Here is a 19,082-nt window from a genome sequence, read left to right on the forward strand (position 1 = left end):
GATTTGATGTAAATTCAATTTTATTTTTAGATTAATATAACAGAAATCATATGGGATGAAATAGAACATGCAATAAAGTTGTGGGTCATGTGACGAGTTGCACTAATAAGGCCATATTTCTAAAACATGCATACGTTTTCTATGTATAATTCTTATGTCAAATACTTCAAATGGAAATTTAGAAGTAGTGGGCTCGTGGTCATGGACCCCAGTGCCCATGACTGTATGTCATACAAATAAAATAAAAAAATTAAATTAATTAAGTAGTATGAAACTAAGGACTTTTTATATTCTACTGTCCCTTTTAACCATTGTACTTCTTTAGCATTTTTTTTATATGCTTATCTTCAACTTAAAAGTAAAAGTTAATTGTGAATATTGTGTGGTCGAATTCTGTGAACCTATGTTGAATTAATATTGTATGGAATTATTTACGCGCATTAGCGATATTATCATCGTGCATGAAATTGTAAGGAGTAATGTATCGAGTGCACACGGGCTTTATATTTTATATAATTTTACAAAAGTTTTTATCATATTAAGATTTTTTTTATAATGAATAAAAAATATTGAAAACTATCAAGAGGACCTTTTTTTAAGACGTATGTTAATTTTTTATAGTATTTATATTTATTTTTTATTTTTACCCTTATTTTAAATTTGTATTTACAAATTTTTTCCTTTATCCTAATATCCCTAATAACAAATCATTTCATCACTCCCCTTCAAAACGCTAAGAACAATTTTATATAATTACTAAATACCTTTTAGCTAAAAAACGATGTGTCAAACAAGCTCTTGAGTTTTGGGACTAGTGCTACAGATCATTATGTCGGTGACTCTTATTTTCTCGTAAATTAGATTTCTATTGGCTCTCAGCCTTATATAAGCAAGATCTGCTTAACAGTTATAATATAGTTTTTATTCGTGAAAGCAAAACAATATGAGTATTACAAGGACTAATTGACGAAAGTGATTTAGTTTAAAAAAACTACTAAAATTATAGTTTTAAAAGTCTTTATCAAAGTGATATAAGTTAACCACTTTTGATCGCGTCAATCTCATAAACATGACACATGTTATATTATGGGGTCTACGTGATAAAAAAATAATAAAAATAATTAAATTATGTTATTTAATAAATAATTTTTTTAAGCTGTACTACTTTATTTTTAAAAAATAATAATTAAATTACTCTGGTCAATCAACTAAATTTGTAACGCATTCTCAAGTAAAATAATTATTTGTAAAGGAGATGATTACCTTAGGTATTGGAATAAGAATGATAAATTTTATATTTAATCTCAATTATTAATATTTAACAACTCAAATGACTGATAGATTAAAAACATTAGATTCTTTTACACAAAAAAACCCATTAAATTTAAATGGAATCAACGAATAATAAAGAAAGAAAGACAACATTATAAATTAAATTCATCCTTCCTCTTTTTGAAAAATATAATTTGTGGCAAACATTGATTTTCTTTCCTTGTAGGTAGAGGTGGCAAAGTGGGGGGCCCGGGGCCCCACCTCGCCATCAGCCCGTCAAAAAATGAGTCAACTCGTCCCGCTCCGTTTGACGGGTTGGCCCGTCAACCCGAACTTATTTTACACTGACCCGTCTCGGCCCGCCAAAAAATGAGTCCACCCTACTTTTGAGATGGGTTGAAAAACTCAGCCTACCTCGCTCCGTTTAGCCGATGGAGCGGGTTGGCCCGCCGAACGGAGCCTGTTTTGCCAGCTCTACTTGTAGGTATGTGTAGACGAGCATTGGATTGCGTCTTAGCACCCAATTATACATTTAACCTGTTATCAGTAGTTCAGAGTAAAAAATTAAACATATAGGGATGAGAAATTTAATAACTGTGGTTCCACCTACTTTGCAATCTGTCATGGGGTGAAACTTATTTTCGCAATTATGATTTTGCATTATAAATGTATAATGCAACGGCCTGATTTGTTTCCTGAATTGGTGGCTGAAAACCTGCAAACCAATTCTGACTACTCCCCAGAGCTTAACGTATATGAATATAGTATGCGATTAAAGCCCGAAACATTACATTAAAAGCCTCTAACAAAGTTCACATAGAATACGAAATGATAGTAGCTTATTTGGTAACAAGATAGTTCAGTAAGTCGATCCCTAAATTTAAATATCTTCATTCTTGACTCATTTTGTACTATGAAATAGTTCAATAATTGGTTCAAAGAATTAAAATTTATGAAAATACTAGAGGAGCCAACTCGCATCAAAAAAATAATTACAGTTGTGTTAACTTATAAAAAAATCACATAGAAAAAGAGGTTTAAGAGTAAATACTTTTGTAAATATCACTTATTAATTTAAGCTGTGAAATTAGTGGCATTATATGATATCAAAGCTTAAGATCAAGTAATCAAAAGTTTAATCCTCATCATTCCCATTATTCTAATAAATTAACTAATACATGTGGAAGGGCTTGTGCATGGCTTTTTGACCCTTATAACCCTTTATTAATAATTAATTACCAAATTGACCTTCATTATAAACTATTTCAAAAATTTAACCTCCCAACAAAACATAAAACCAATCTGCCCCTGTTTGACCGTTGACCACCAAGCCTACCCGGGTACACCCCTCCCTACCCGGGTATTTTTTGAAAATTCATGCCTACCCGGGTAGGGAAGGGTGTACCCGGATATATTTCTTGACATCTGGAAAATTGCTTGAATTATTTACCCGGGTAGGAAGGGGTGTACCTGGGTAAATCTCGATCCCAAAAAGCATATCTTACAAGCCACTTCAAGCACAACCACTCCTCCTCACAACTTGTCCATCACAGCCAGAATTTGCCAAATAATAATCCTTCGATGCAACAGATTCCGAACAAGGAACCATTTCATCTACTGCTCTTAACTGCTCCCCCGAACACAAGCACTTCATTATCTTCTGCAATCTCCTCCCCTGCCTAACCTTACTCCTCCCCATGCTTTCTCTCTTCACTCAAACCTCTCGGCCATACCACTGCCATACATTAAATTTAAACCACAATCATCACCACAAAAAAAAAGACTCTTCTATGCAATTAATTATTCATATTTGTATTTGATCATGTGTGATATCTGTCTCCTCATAGTAAGCGTGAATAGTACTACACAGTAGAAGAGAAGTATTGGCCAGAACACTGGAACATCAAACCCACTAAAGAAAGTCATCACAAATGCAATGCAAAATGCCTTTGTGATAGAGTACCTGCACAGAAAGGAAAATTAAGCACAGCTTTAGTAAAAGCAACCGTCTGCATGTCAAAACAATTCTAAAGGTGTTCTCATAGCGAACTTATATGGATTGAGCAACGAAGTTCTGAGATTTTGTTATTTACCCGGGTACACCCCTCTGTACCCGGGTAAATAATTCAAACATTTTTTCAGATTCAAGAAATATACCCGGGTAGGTAAAAAATTTCAAAATATACCCGGGTAGGTAGGGGTGTACCCGGGTAGGCTTCATGGTCAACGGTCAAACAGGGGCAGATTGGTGTTATGTTTTCTGGAGAGGTTAAATTTTTGAAATAGTTTATAAATAGGGTCAATTTGGTAATTAATTATTAAAAAAGGCTATAATGGTCAAAAAACCGCTTGTGCATTGATCAATCCAAGAGTAATTAGGCTTGCCACACACAGTTAAATTTGGTCCAAGTAATGCTGAAAGAGAGGTTGCAATGGGATCTATTGGACTATGTTGCGGGATGATTCCATGGGATGATTGTAGTGGTGTTGTAGAGCTTTGCTTTTCTGGGACAAATGAAGTGAGGTACTTACAAGACACTCTGATGCTCAAATCAATATTTGAATGAATGAACATAAGTAATATTGAAGAAGATGATCATATCTGGGTTTGAGTCTTTCTCATATAGTAGCTGCATGACCTGCTTGTGCCATCTTAGTATGGCGACATTCTTGTGGATTGAATTAGTTTTGTCAAACTATCCTTTGCATAATGTCTATTTGTGAGCTATGATGTATAAGCATAGTTGGAGCCTTGTGCATGTGAGCATGTCCTTCAATCATTGGCTCTATAAGAGGCTTATGAGCTCTGTGCTGTTATTAATCCATGTTGTGTGTATGCATAATTACCTGTATACAGGATATATACACTTCTTTACTTCTTCAGTCTTTATTATTGAGTCTCTTGTGCTATTATTGGACTAGACCCTTCATTCTGCTTAGTATGGATTAAGATCATATATTATTTATTCTTCAAACCCAATAAACTCTTGTGTGAATATTTTTTTTATAAAAAACTCTTTTTTGATCTAGTATAGCTGGAATTGTGCTAGTCTAGAAACACGAATTCAAGATTAAACACGGATAAAATAAATAGAAATACAAAATAAGACAAATTATAAAAAGAGAAAAGTTCACCAATGTCCTTACTGTTGTTTGCTTTAGAATTTACCTATGCCCTTGTGATTTTTTTATCACATATGCTTATGTGGTTTGTAAAAAGCAAATAACCACAGGGGTATATGTGATAAAAACATACCTTTTTACAAATCACGGGAGCATATGTGATAAAAAAAACTACAGGGATATAGGTGATTCTGGAGTAAATCACAAGGGCATTGGTGAACTTTTCCCTTATAAAAATTGTAAGACATGCACTACTAGAAAAATCCTGTATAGCGAGGGAATTGCTATGAAAATTCTGTCGCTAATTTCATCCTCGCTACTTTGCGAGGGAAAGTAGTAGCGAGGATGAAATTAGCGACGGAATTTTCATAGCAATTCCCTCGCTATACAGGATTTTTCTAGTAGTGATGACACAATTACGGTATAATATAAAAAAATTAAAACAAAAGTATAGATTTTTGATTAAAAAATTAATACTTTAAAAATTAACATTAAATAATGTAATATATATAACACAATTATATATGATTTGATATAAAAAATTAAAAAAAAAGTATAGATTTTTAATTGAAAAATTAAGATTGTAAAAATTAACATTATATAATTTATTATTATAATTATTATCATATTTCAATTCATATTTCTATCATATAATAATAATAATAATAATAATAATAATAATCTGGATACCCCAACTTTCACGCTTCTAGTGGTACGACAATATTTATGGAATGGTTGGAGTCTATGACTATCTTACGAAAATTAGATATTGATGAAACTTATAAGTATTGATATTCGTAAAAAGTAAGTTAAGTAAACGTAATTAATTATTTTTCTGAAGGATATACTAAATCTTTAATATTACACGAGTAATTAAAATTTATTCGCAATGAGCAAGGTATTCAACGATAAACAGAGTATTGAGTGTTACACCCACTTTTATATATATATATATATATATACTATCCGAAGTATCCATGAAAGATGTAAGACAATGACAATTTTAAAGCATCTGTCCCCCGAACATGTCAGCTAAGCTTAAACAACCTGCATTCATTATGGATTGAATAAAGACAACTCAACACCTATTTAAGGTGTTGAGTACGGAAAATATTTTTCTTCTTCTTGTATTATTGTTATACAATTAATTATAACACATTATGTAGATGATATAAATAGATAATTTATGCATTATTATTCTTAAGTGGGTGTAACACTGAATACTCTGTTTATCGTTGAATACCTTGCTCATTGCAAATAAATTTTAATTACTCATGTAATATTAAAGATTTAGTATATCCTTCAGACTTAACTTACTTTTTTTGAATATCAATACTTATAACTAATGTTGTTACAATCGAGATTTTAAGTAAAATTGGAAGAGAACTAAAAAATCGTAAAACATAAAATCGTAAAAATATAAAAACATTTAGAATATTGATAAAATCATTTTAATGAAAAAAATCGTAAAAATATAAAATTATAGTGATAAATCAAAATTTTAACAACTATGCTTATAAGTTTCATCAATTTCTAATTTTAGTAAGATAGTCATAGTCTCCAACCATTCCATAAATATTGTCGTACCACTAGAAGCGTAAAAGTTGGGGGTATATATATATATATATATATAGGAGAGTTCTAGACTTTTAAGTCTTATTCTTCATCTCAGCCGTTGATGGACGGAAATCAACGGTTGTCATCTATAGTGTAATTAATAATTAATTAATTTGATTTCCTAAGCTATAACAGTTGGATGAACCACTACAGCAAAAACATATTTTAGCGGCGGTTTTTTTTAATCTTAGCGGCGGTTTGAACCGCCGCTAAGTTTTTTGGTGGCCTTTTTAAAACCGACGTAGAAATTGGCGCCGGTAAATATTTCAACGTCGGTTTTACACAACCGACGGAATAACCGACGTTAAAAACAAAACCGACGTTATATATTCTTAACCGACGTTAAAATAAAATATTTTAATAAAATTTAATATTTTAGCGGCGGTTTTGAACCACCGCAGATCTGCACCACCGCTTTTTTTGTGCGAACATTTGCTGCTTTTTTTGCTATTGCTGCTTTTTTTTTAATAATTATTTGCTGCTTTTTTTTTTAATAATTATTTGCTGCTGTTTTATCTTATAATTATTTATATCATTACAAAAAGCATATTATTGATTGATCGAACATTTAAATTTCTGAATCTATTGCCATTAAATTTAATAGATCCAAATACATGACAAAACAAAGTAAATGTGCTTTGCAAATTTAACATAAATGGATTCAAAGTATCAATAATACTACAAATGGATTCAAAGTATCAATAATATTACAATATTTTAATTTTTAATTTTCTTACAAATGAAATTCATAGGAATTTAAAAAAAAAATTAAGAAGTAGAAACAATAAAACGCAAGCAATGCGATGCGTGCAGAGAGAGAGAAGTAGAAACAATACAAGAAGGGTAGAAACAAAAATTAAAAATATTAATAACTAGAATCTACAAGCTCATGCATCCTACCTGTTAGTAATATGGATCTCATCTCTACCGATTCAGCTTCACCACCTTCTGGTAACTATCCATCTACACAAACAAACAAAAGGGAACAAAATACAAGTTTTAGCCACAACATCATATAAACACAAAAGTAGCACAAAACCAAATAAATTCCATAAAGAAATTTTCACGGGAAGCAAACACAACAACCACAAGACCAAAAAAGTGGGGGAGAGAAAGAAGAAAAAGAAAAGAGAGGTTTAATGAATGGAACTAGGGGTATATTCGATTTCAAAATTCAAATTGAGTACATGTGAGAAAGATAAAATCAACTTCAAAATCGGGGAGAAAATCAACGAGATAAAAATAGAAAATTGGATACGGAGAGAAAAAAAATATTAGGGTTTGAGAATCACGATTTGCTACAAGATCTCCTTCGTTGTGAGAGAGAGAGTATTCATTTACTTATATCAATATGAGTAATTTTGAAAAACTACGAAGCAGTGGGGCGATTTGGAGAAATTGTTACTCGTTCTAATAGGGGGTGACATAAAAATAGCGTGAAAAAGAAAATGGGAAATAATATTTCAGCGATTGATAGTATTTTTTGTAGTGCTATAAGTAACTTAGGGGCGCAATTAATTGCTGTATTTAAGGTCGATTTTTGAAACAGCCATTAAGAAACCGCCTTTGTATCCCAGTTTTGTTGTAGTGAGCGAAAATCAACAATTAAGATGAGTAGTAAGACAAAAACAATAAATTAAATATATTTTTAAATTTTCGTTATCCAAAGACAAAAACACTTTATAAAGTATCTCATGTACTTTAAAAAGTACCACGTGTATTAATTATTGTATAAGTGGTCAAATTAGTTAAGCCTTAATATACTATAAAGGTAAAGTTGTATGGGATAAAATGCATAAACTGCTAAAGATATGCACCTATAGCTTGTAGATTATGTGTTATGCTTGTTCCTTTGTCCGATCATTTCATGTTTACTCACCTTTTCACATAGTTGTTGCATATTTTTCTTTGTTATATATTAGCATTCAAGTTTTATTACAATTTTTTTTTTGTTTGGTTGGAAGTTTAGATTCTACGTATCTTTAAATCGTTGTAGTTTGGGTGTCTATGGGCTCTTTGACCACTCAATACACTTATTTGGTATTGGGTAGAAATTCTTTATTACCGGGGACATTTGGTTCTGCCTTGGGATCCAGCGGCTAGCGGGTTTGAGTACCGTCCCTATCTTTAGTAGAACTTTTTTTTTTCAACTAGTTTCATCCCCTTCCATTACTGAAACTAGTTTTTCTTTCTTCTTTTTTCCTTTTTCTTTTTCAACCAGACCCCTTTACGAAATTGTTTTTTTTTTTTGGGTTTTATAAGAGTTATATTGTAGGAAAAATGATTGTGTAATGTTATAGAGATTCGTTTTGCGTGTCGTAGTTTTTTTTTCTTCAAAAAATATAGGCCCCACAAAATATTATTAGTGTAAAAAGTTTGTTGTCTCATGTTAAATGACAAACGCAAAACTTTTTTTTTAACCTTTAATGTATCATAACCTAAGATCATATGTATCCACCCCCAACTCCATCACTGCGCGTCTATACAATGAGCAAACACGTTCTTAATAAGCCTTTTACTTGTCAACTGGTTTCTTCCATGGCTGCAGGGTGGAACGCACAACTCATAAAATATAGTAATCCCAACTAGCGTTGATTTAGCCATAGCGAGTGATAAGGGACGCGTACCCTTAAGAATGAAACACCAGATTCTTATTGATAATTTGCATGCATTACACATACCCATTGTGAGGTATTTATTGACAGAGTTGGTTATGCCACCTGGCATAACTACCAAGACCCATGTGCCTTTCATTACACGTGTGTGACTAGTGTGACTACTGCTATAAGTATCAAACACAGTTTGTATCTATTTTACATAATCAACAGCCCACGATGGGTGTCCCCTAATTCTGATACTCTTCTTTCTAGCTACTTCACCCGTAACATCTGCCCCACCTTTAAGAGTCACCTTGTCCTTAAGGTGTAGAGCAGGATATGCTTGTTTAAGATCCTCTGCATTTTCCCATGATGCATCCTCTGGAAAAGCTGCTAACCACTGCACTAGAAATTGAAGAACTTCCTTGTCACGTTGCTGCACATGTCTGGAAGAAAGTATAACTACAGGCTCTTGAAGAGGTTTATTATCCTTGCTAGAGATTGGTAATGGCTCATGATTAACTGCTGCTGAACCATGGAATGCCTCAAGGAAGAGACATGAAATGTGGGATGGATCAAACTGCTTGGTGGTAAAGTCACGCGATAAGCAACTGGGCTAATCACTCTTTCAATACAATAAGGACCAAAATACCGTTTGGATAACTTGTGACTGGCACGCCTCACAACCGATACCTGTCTATAAGGTTGGAGCTTGATTAAAACGCGATCCCCCACCTGAAAAACTCTCTCCTGCCGATGTCTATCAGCCTGCAATTTCATACGGTGCTGAGCTCGGTGCAATTGAGTCTTCAGCTGAACCAACACTTGATCACGTTGCTGTAGCATCATGTCAACCGCCTCCACTGGAACTGCTGACTTGCTGTATTGTGGAATCAAGGTAGGAACCTTCCCATAAACTGCCTGGAATGGGGACATGCTGATAGCCGAATGAATGACTGTGTTATAATGAAGTTCAACCCAACATAAACATTTGTACCAGCGATTATGCTGCTCTGAACAAAAAGCACGCAAGTATTGTTCCAGGTACCTATTTGTCACTTCAGATTGACCATCCGATTGAGGATGATAAGCAGATGATGCATTCAATTTCGTACCACTCAATTGAAACAATTGACGCCAGAATTTGCTCATGAAAATACGGTCACGATCTGATACAAGAGATCACCACCATTTCGCAAAACAGACTGGCTACCATGACTGCTGTATAAGATGTGGGCAGTGGACCAAAATGGCCATATTTGGACAACCTATCCACAACTACCAATATAATGGTGTAACCATTAGATGGAGGCAAGGCAGTAATAAAATCAAGTGTGAGATCATCAAAAATAGCTTGTGGTATAGGCAGGGGTTGAAGAAGACCCAATGGAACCTGAGTAGAATGTTTGATCTGTTGACACACAATGCATTCTTTGACAAACTTCTTGACATCTTGTCGCATATGACTCCACACAAATGATGCAGATAAACGCGAGAAGGATCTGTGAACTCCAGCATGGCCACGTAATGGTGTGGCATGAGCCTCAGACATCAACAGTTCCTTTAAACTGGAAGTCGATCCCAAATAACAGCGATTTTTGTGAAATATCATACCATCCTTTCTTGAAAAATCACCATGAAGGACTGCCCCCTCATCCATACTTTTGTGAATTGCTAAAAGTTCTGGATCAGTCAGATTATCATCCTTGATTTTTAGCCAAATGTCCAGTAATGGTTCTGAAACCAAGGCATGACAAACCATTGTGTCTTCATCTGGAAATTGCCTCGAAAGGGCATTAGCTACAATATTGGAGGTACCAGATTTGTATTCAATGGTAAAATTATATCCCATCAATTTGTAAATGTACCTTTGCTGGTCGGCAGTTTGGATGGTTTGCTTTAGAAGCTCCCTTAAGCTTTGATTATCAGTCTTGATCACAAAGTGGGAACCTAGCAAATAATGCCTCCATCGTTTGATGGCCTCAGTAAGAGCATACAACTCCCTGACATAAGCAGAAGAGACTGCCATTCTGGGACCAAACTTTTTGCTGAAGAAGGATACTGGTTTTCCACCTTGTAACAACACAGCTCCAACACCTAACTTAGAAGCATCTGATTCAACCGTAAAAGAGGAGGAAAGTCAGGTAATCGTAAGAAATGAGTTGTAGACATAGCCTCTTTCAAAGCTAAAAGTGCATTAGCAGCTGCATTATTCCAGGAACACTTAGCTTGCTTGAGCAACTTAGTGAGGGGATGGGCCAAGGAAGCATAACCCTTAACAAATTGCCTATAGTAACCAGTTAATCCAAGAAAAGCACATAACTGTTTCATGGATTGAGGTGTAGGCCATTCTACCATAGCCTCTATCTTTTTTTTTTATCAGCCTTGACTCCTTTAATAGTCACCACATGGCCTAAATAAGCTATTTCATGAACCCCAAACTCACATTTGCTAAGTTTGACATAAAAAGCATTTTGTAACAAGCATTGTAAAGCTGTTGTCAGATGATGGAGATGAGATTCCAATGAAGAGCTATAAATCAGCACATCATCAAAGAAAACAACTACAAACTTTCTCAAAAATGGCCTAAAAATCCGGTTCATGGCAGCTTGAAATGTAGCCGGTGCATTTGTTAGCCCAAAGGGCATGACCTTGAATTCATAATGGCCCTCATGTGTTCTAAAAGCTGTTTTAGGAATGTCTTCAGTGCGCATCCTGATTTGATGGTAGCCCGAACGTAAATCAAGCTTACTAAAGACTGTAGCCTCAAATAATTCATCAAGTAGTTCATCAATGGTGGGAATTGGGAAAACATCCTTCACTGTGAGTGCATTTAAGGCTCAATAATCGATGCACATGCGCCATGTATTGTCATGTTTCTTCACCAATAATACGGGTGAGGAAAAAGCACTATGGCTTTGTTGGATCCAACCCAAATCAAATAACTCAGAAACCTGCCTTTCTATTTCAGACTTTTGATGGTGAGGATATCGGTAAGGTTTAACCTTGACAGTTTGGGAAACATCTACCAAATGAATAGCATGTTCCATATCACGAAAAGGGGGTAGGGACCTTGGAATCTCAAATACCTTTTGGCAATGGACCAAAATATTCCACAAATCAACAGATATGGTATTTTTCAACAACAAAAGGTCAGGAGATACCTCTGTGCTTACTGGTGCTGTCTCCTGCAAAGATAAGGCATTGCAAACTGCTGCTCCAGAGCTTGATGTAGCTAACTCTTTTTGTGATGGAATACCCTTCAAAAATACCTTTTGATTTTTCCACGAAAACTCCATGGATAAGTCACTATAATTATGAGTGACACGTCCCAAGGATACCAGCCAATGCATGCCTAAAATGATGCTCAAATCAGTTAATTCAACAACATGAAGATCAGTGGAAAAATAGTGACCTTGAATGAACAGTGGCACTTGAGAGCATTTCTTGTCACAAAGTAGAAAATCCCCATTGCCCATGAACACTCGCATCTTTGTACCTTTCAGCATTGGAAGATGCAATTCTTCTGCTAATACTTTATTAATGAAATTATGGGAGCTACCAGAATCGATTAATACTTGCACCTTCTTATCCTTGACAACTGCTAATAAGACCAAGGATTTAGCATCATGACCCGAGAGTGAATGCAGAGCAGCATCAACTCTCACTCCCTCAGTTTATGGTTTTCCCCACACAATCTCCTCCTCACCTTCACCCTCTGAATCATCAGGTTCTCCAATCAATATGAGCATTTTGGCTGGACAACGATGTTTAGTGGTCCACTTTGCATCACATGTATAACAAATACCCAATTCCCTTTTCTTTTGCATCTCTTCAGGGGATAGTTTCCTCACTGGTAAAGAACTTGGGGCTGGTAAGGCAAGTGATGGACCAGGTACTGGCTTGTCCATTGTGCTTACTGTATTGGAACGGAAAAATGGCTTTTTCTGGTGATGAGTGACTGAAGAGCGTAACTCTCCATGGTGACTATCACAAGCTATGGCCAATTGCATGGCTTGATGAAGTGAAGAAGGTTCACGCAATTGAATTGCCCCTTGTAGATCAGGAAATAAACCAGAAATAAAGAAAGTCATCAATAAATCATCACTGATATTCGATACCTGATTCATTAATTTCTGAAAATCAGCAATGTACTCGGACAAACATCCTGTCTGCACCAATTTGGATAGCACACCTCGCACATCCTTATACTGTGAAAGACCAAATCTCTGATTAACCGCCACTGTAAAATCCTCCCAGAAATTAACCCTACCACTATTGAAAACCCATTTATACCAATTCGCAGCTGCACCTTCCATTCGCAGACCAACGTGTTCCATCTTCAAATTTTCAGGAACATGATGAATCCGAAAAAACAAGGCCGCTTTGAAAATCCACGTGTTCGGTTTTTTTCCCTCAAACTTTGGAATCTCTGTTTTCACAAATTTCAGTACTGCACGAGAATCGTCCACATGCAATGAAGAAAGAAGAGCACCATGATGAGGCTGAGAAGAAGTTTCTGCAGAATTTGCGTCCGAAACCGATTTCGGAGCATGGGTCAACATCTCACGAAAATTGGTTTCCATCAATTGAAAACGTTTTTCCATCAACTCCAACATTTGCTCGAACCTACGATTGCAGTCCTCTTTGTGTTGTTGTAATTCATCAACCACTTCTTGAACCCTCATTGTTGGTATCTTGAATCCACCAAATGAAAGCACCAGTTGATAAGGGACGTGTACCCTTAAGAATGAAACACCAGATTCTTATTGATAATTTGCATGCATTACACATACTCATTGGGAGGTATTTATTGACAGAGTTGGTTATGCCACCTGGCATAACTACCAAGACCCATGTGCCTTTCATTACACGTGTGTGACTAGTGTGACTACTGCTATATGTGTGTGACTACTGCTATATGTATCAAACACAGTTTGTATCTATTTTACATAATCAACAGCCCACGATGGGTGTCCCCTAATTCTGATACTCTTCTTTCTAGCTACTTCACTCGTAACAGCGAGCCACCATATAGGTGGAAGACACGTGTGCATAGTCCCTGATGAATGGTCGAGATTAGAGTACATAAAAAGCATATTTGAGACTGGCATGTTATCGAAAATCATGCTGAGCCGGGGAAGCAGAGGAATTGATGGATGGTTTGGTTGGCATATAATTATTAATTTTTAATAAATTATAATCATTAGATTTATAAAAATTAACAGTAAAGAATTAATAGTAAGAAGTAATGAAACAAAAATAGTAAGTATAACATTTTTTATTTATAAATATTTAAAACATAATATAGTGAAAATAAGAAGCTTATATAAAGTATTATTAGATACATATGTAATAAGTCACATGCATGAACCTTCTGGGACGCGTCATTGCATTCACTCGTGCATTGATTAAGATCTGTATAGTTGAAAGATAAATTAAATTTGGAGTACGATAGTAGATATATGCTGGAACCACATATCTTTGCTTCCTGTAAGAATTTATTTCATCAATTATGAAGCTAATTAATAATGAGCTATACTACTTAAAACAAATCAAAAAAATAAATAAAAATGAGAAAAGATGGTTGGACGACTTTAATTTGTCTTTCTTACATTTTGTATGTGTGAAACTAATCTTTACTAGATGTATTTACTTTTCCCATGTGATCGCACCAAATAATTTTATATTATACCTGCTTCAATTTATATCATCCTATACATTAGATAGTCATCCAAGTATAAATAATACCCTTTTTAGAGACGGCAATTGGGATTTTCATTTTGCTTTATAAACATTAAATGCTAGATGTTATGTTTGGTACACAGAAGAATGACATCAAAATAAAGTAAAATGAATTGGAATAGAATATCGACATTCCAAACTAAAACAATAAATATTAATACATAATAGAGTTAAAATTTACCTAACTGATAGAAATATTCTGAATGAGAAAAACAAGTAGGTTAATTTTTCTCATGTATAATATTTGAATGTTATTTTTTAATTTAATAATAAAACGTTAAAAAAAGAGCAGATATCATTTCATTTGAAGAAAAAAAATTAATGTATGTAATATTTTGGATTATAAATTAACGTATGCAAGGCAGTGAATGACTTAATAAATTTAGAAAATTTCTTGTACAAATAATTATTTCCATTTTTATGAGGGAAAGATACAAACTTTATTATGGCCGGGACTCACTTTTCTTTTGTAAGGGTCAACAATTAATCTTATTACGAAGCCATTTATTTATTTAATTTGAAAATTTACTTTTTCTAAAGAAAATTGAGACAATAAAAATTTAAACAATAAATTAACAAAAAAGCAATTAATACAGAGATATAATTTTTTCTTTTACACAAAAGAAATGTATTTTATTATTAAATTGCACATCATAGCATATCGAGTTCACACCCAGAAATAATATTATTAAATTTTGTGTTTTACTATGTTATGTTATACACTATTTCAGTGTATTTAGATTATTTATCAGGTGAATCTGAAAAAGGTGTTTAATCTAATGCTACATAGCAATAAACTAGTTAATGATATACGAAATTAGTTTTTGCTCATACTCCTCATATTTATTTTTTCGATGCCATTCTAACAACTGAATCTTAAGTTTCTAATGAAAAAGCTTAAATACTACACAATTTCTTCACATATTTATGCTACCATAATTTCCCACAAGAGTTACAATACAGAATATAAAATTACTTTAGTTTCTCTCATATATAACTGTATACTTTTTTTTTTTCATTATTTGATAAACTTCAGACTACTGATATTTGTAAACCATCACATGATAATACCAAATTTAGTATATAAACTAAAGTCTTTCAATTAATTTATTTTATATTTAAAAAATATTTTAAAATTTATAAGATATTTATCTTCTTAAAAGAGTTAAAAACTAATAGCTAAAAGTAACAATTAGGTAATACTTTTAGAAAAAATTATACTTGATCCATAATTTTTTATAGTTTAATTGGTATATATGGTCTATATAAAAGGATTTGATATTTGTTAATATTTGGGCATATCATAATTTGCTATCATATCATGTTTTTATTAATTAAAATAAAAATAATTAATAATTATGAGTTAAAATCTTATTGGATGTTAATATAAAATTCCTCTACACTGAAGTTACATATAAATTAAATCCTTCTTTTTGTTATGAAATTTCGAAATAAAAGGGTAAGCTACGCATCTTTATCTTATATTTTTTAATTTGTTCTCCTTTATTAAAAAAAAAAACTACAAGTAAATAGGAAAAAGCATATGTTCTACGCGTTGTCGTAATAACTCTACGTGTATACACAGTTGTGCCAAATTAAGCACAGAACCTGACTCAGAAGTATATGCGTACTGTTTCATTATTACTACTTAATAGTTTCTCTTGTATATATAGCGTCATCCTCCAACATTCCTCCTTTGAAGTCTGGAGTAGTTTGTTTCGTGATCTTTTGTCTCACTTGTTCTCTACATCAAATTTCTCATATATATATATATATATAAGCTATAAAACCCAAACATCAACATATATTCCATTGATTGGTTAATATTTATATATAGGCTGAAAAATGGGAAAGTCACCATGCTCTGAGAAGTCAGGGTTGAAGAAAGGGCCATGGACACCGGAAGAAGACCAAAAGCTCATGGTTTTCATTGAAGAACATGGCCATGGAAGCTGGCGTGCATTGCCTGCCAAAGCTGGTAATTGTATTCCTTATTAGTAACTATTACACATTATTAGTTAAGCCCCTTTCATAGATAGCATATATTGACAATGTTAATACATATATATACACCATTGCCAAGTGTGTTTCTAATTTATATTCCATTTTGAGCAAGAAATAATGAGGGATTAGTGTTTGTTTGGCAAGGTCTTAGAAGATGCGGAAAGAGTTGCAGATTGAGGTGGACTAATTACCTCCGACCTGATATAAAACGAGGAAAGTTCAGCTTGCAGGAAGAGCAAAAAATTATTCAACTTCATGCCCTTCTAGGAAACAGGTCAGCCTCATGCCCTCATCATGCATGAGCTCCCGCATGGAGTGTATAAAGTAAATTAATAAGAGTAATGATAATCATTTATTTTTTATTAATATTATTATTAGGATTTACATAAAATTTCACTTATTAATAAAAAATGTCAACAAAATAAGTTGCTGGCATATTTTTTTTTTATTCCCACATTTCCCCGATCCAATGGTTATAATAACTCCTGTATTGTTTTGGTGTTTGCACATTATGTACAACCAACACTTCCCAATTAATAAATAAGGGTCATTTCATCTACCTAATACACTAAAGTGGGGTATAATGGGTTAATCACATAATTAATTATAGTATCTCTCTCTAGCTACTATAATCGATTCTTTTATACATGAAATTTCACACGTGTGACCAAGATCGTTTAATTATTAATTGATTATATGTGTCGATTAGTTCATACATTGGTAACTTGTTTTTCTAGAAAAAGAATTTATTATTACTTTGTTGGCCAATAAATGATATTGTTAACCAATAATTTACTCATCATTGCAATATAAGAGGTTTAAGAATAACATAATTCTATTTCTATATATTCATCTTAATATATATATAGTGCTAATGATTGCCACTTGAAATTGCACAGATGGTCAGCCATAGCAACTCACCTGTCAAAAAGAACAGACAACGAGATCAAGAACTATTGGAACACCCACCTCAAGAAAAGGCTAATAAGAATGGGCATAGATCCCATTACCCACAAGCCAAAATTGGATACACTAAGCCATTACAACAATAATGGCTCCAATCTCAGCCACATGGCTCAGTGGGAGAGTGCTCGGCTCCAAGCTGAAGCCAGATTAGTCAGAGAATCCAAGTTGCAACACCTCCACAACCACCTTCGACCCTCTACACCTTCTACCCTCGTTCTCAACAAAATTAATCCACCTCAACCATTATCACTACCACCATGCATAGACATTCTCAAAGCATGGCAAAGTTCATGGTCCAACCCCAAGTCACTTCCACCAATAAACGACAATAACAAAATGCATAGTAGCATGCATGCCATGATGCTTGCCACTCATGATGACCTTGATTCTCCAACATCCACTTTGAGCTTCCCTATCTCAATCAATGAGAATTTAATTCCAACAACAACCACTATCCCTATAGCCACTGAAGAACTCATGAGCGAAACTGAAAAGAGAATGTGCAACGATACAATGTCATGCTTGTTGCAAGACCACGATGACATTATGGTGGCTGTTGAAGCATTTAGAGGTGCTGGCTACGACAATAATAGTAATAATGATGTCACACTCACATCTCTCTCTAGCGATTTCATGGTAGGGTACTTCAACAATGATGATATTAATATGGTCTTTGATTCCAACGATAATTTAGCACAACATAACTTGCCAACCGCTAATGGGGATGGAAGCAACTGTGACATCAACTTCGAGGAGAATAAGAATTACTGGAATAGCATAGTTAACTTGGTGAATGATTCATTGTTCTAATTAGTATCATTCGTAGGACTTAGTTTTATATAAATGACCAATTTTCGGTCTGTTGGATTCAAATCCAGCATTTTAAGGTACGTACAGATGTTTAGATGCAAAGCCTAGTATGTTGTTGTTCTTGATTTTCATGTAGCAGCCATGAATTAGGATCTATAATTCTACGTGTGTCAGTAGGTTGGTGTATTTTCATAAAAATAATGAAGTTTCGTAGAATCTTATGTGTCAGTAGGTAGGTGTATTTTCATAAAATAAAAAAAAATGATTGGTAGAGTCTTTTACTACCAATGTACTATTCTTTAATAGTTTAATTATTAGTAGTACGGACACTGCTAAATTTTCAGCACGTGCGTTAAGATCGTGTGAGTTCTTGTGGCAATATTTATATTTTCACATGTACTTCACATTTTTTTTTTGAAAAAGGTGAATGTTGACGAGAAAATAAAAATGAGTTCGAAGTTATTTTATTGATAATTTATTTGTATTTTATATAAGTTTATGATTAATGTACTTATAGCTAATAAAAATCAAAATTATTTTATTGATGATTATTAATAACGTATTTTATTTTTTAAAGTGCATGACATACTTTAAAGAAATTTTCTTAAAAAGTCATCAAGGTTAGTCTAGTGATAAAGGGGTTGGGTAGTTTCTCTTAATTAGATTACATGTTCAATTCTTACTAATGTATCAAAAAAAATATTGAATTCTCTTAATAAATAAATAAATTAATATTAATTGATTGATAAGCATACTCAGATGAATTAGATTCACTCGCGGAGCCACACTGGGGCTAGCTGTAAGCAATTCATCAGTAATTCATTAATGCATGTTCAACAATGATCATTCAAGAACATGATACATGATCTTTAGAATTCATGATTTTCACATAAGAGCGTACCTTTCTCCATTAGTGCGGAAGAACTCTGATGAAGAACTTTAATGATG

The 19,082-nt window shown here is 33.6% G+C and overlaps 1 protein-coding gene across 1 annotated transcript; it reads left to right on the plus strand.

The window, feature by feature from the left end:
* Positions 1 to 16,199: 16,199 nt before the first annotated feature.
* On the plus strand, positions 16,200 to 18,134 carry LOC133309556 (transcription factor MYB106-like). The gene is made up of 4 exons (XM_061510336.1): positions 16,200 to 16,332; positions 16,503 to 16,632; positions 17,258 to 17,499; positions 17,650 to 18,134. Exons 1-4 carry the CDS (start codon positions 16,200 to 16,202, stop codon positions 18,132 to 18,134), a joined length of 990 nt encoding a protein of 329 aa, XP_061366320.1.
* Positions 18,135 to 19,082: the final 948 nt, after the last annotated feature.

Source organism: Gastrolobium bilobum, unplaced genomic scaffold, assembly GCF_033153095.1.
Source record: "Gastrolobium bilobum isolate Gb01-03AN ecotype WA unplaced genomic scaffold, APGP_CSIRO_Gbil_v1 utg5190, whole genome shotgun sequence".
Classification (NCBI taxonomy): domain Eukaryota; kingdom Viridiplantae; phylum Streptophyta; class Magnoliopsida; order Fabales; family Fabaceae; genus Gastrolobium; species Gastrolobium bilobum.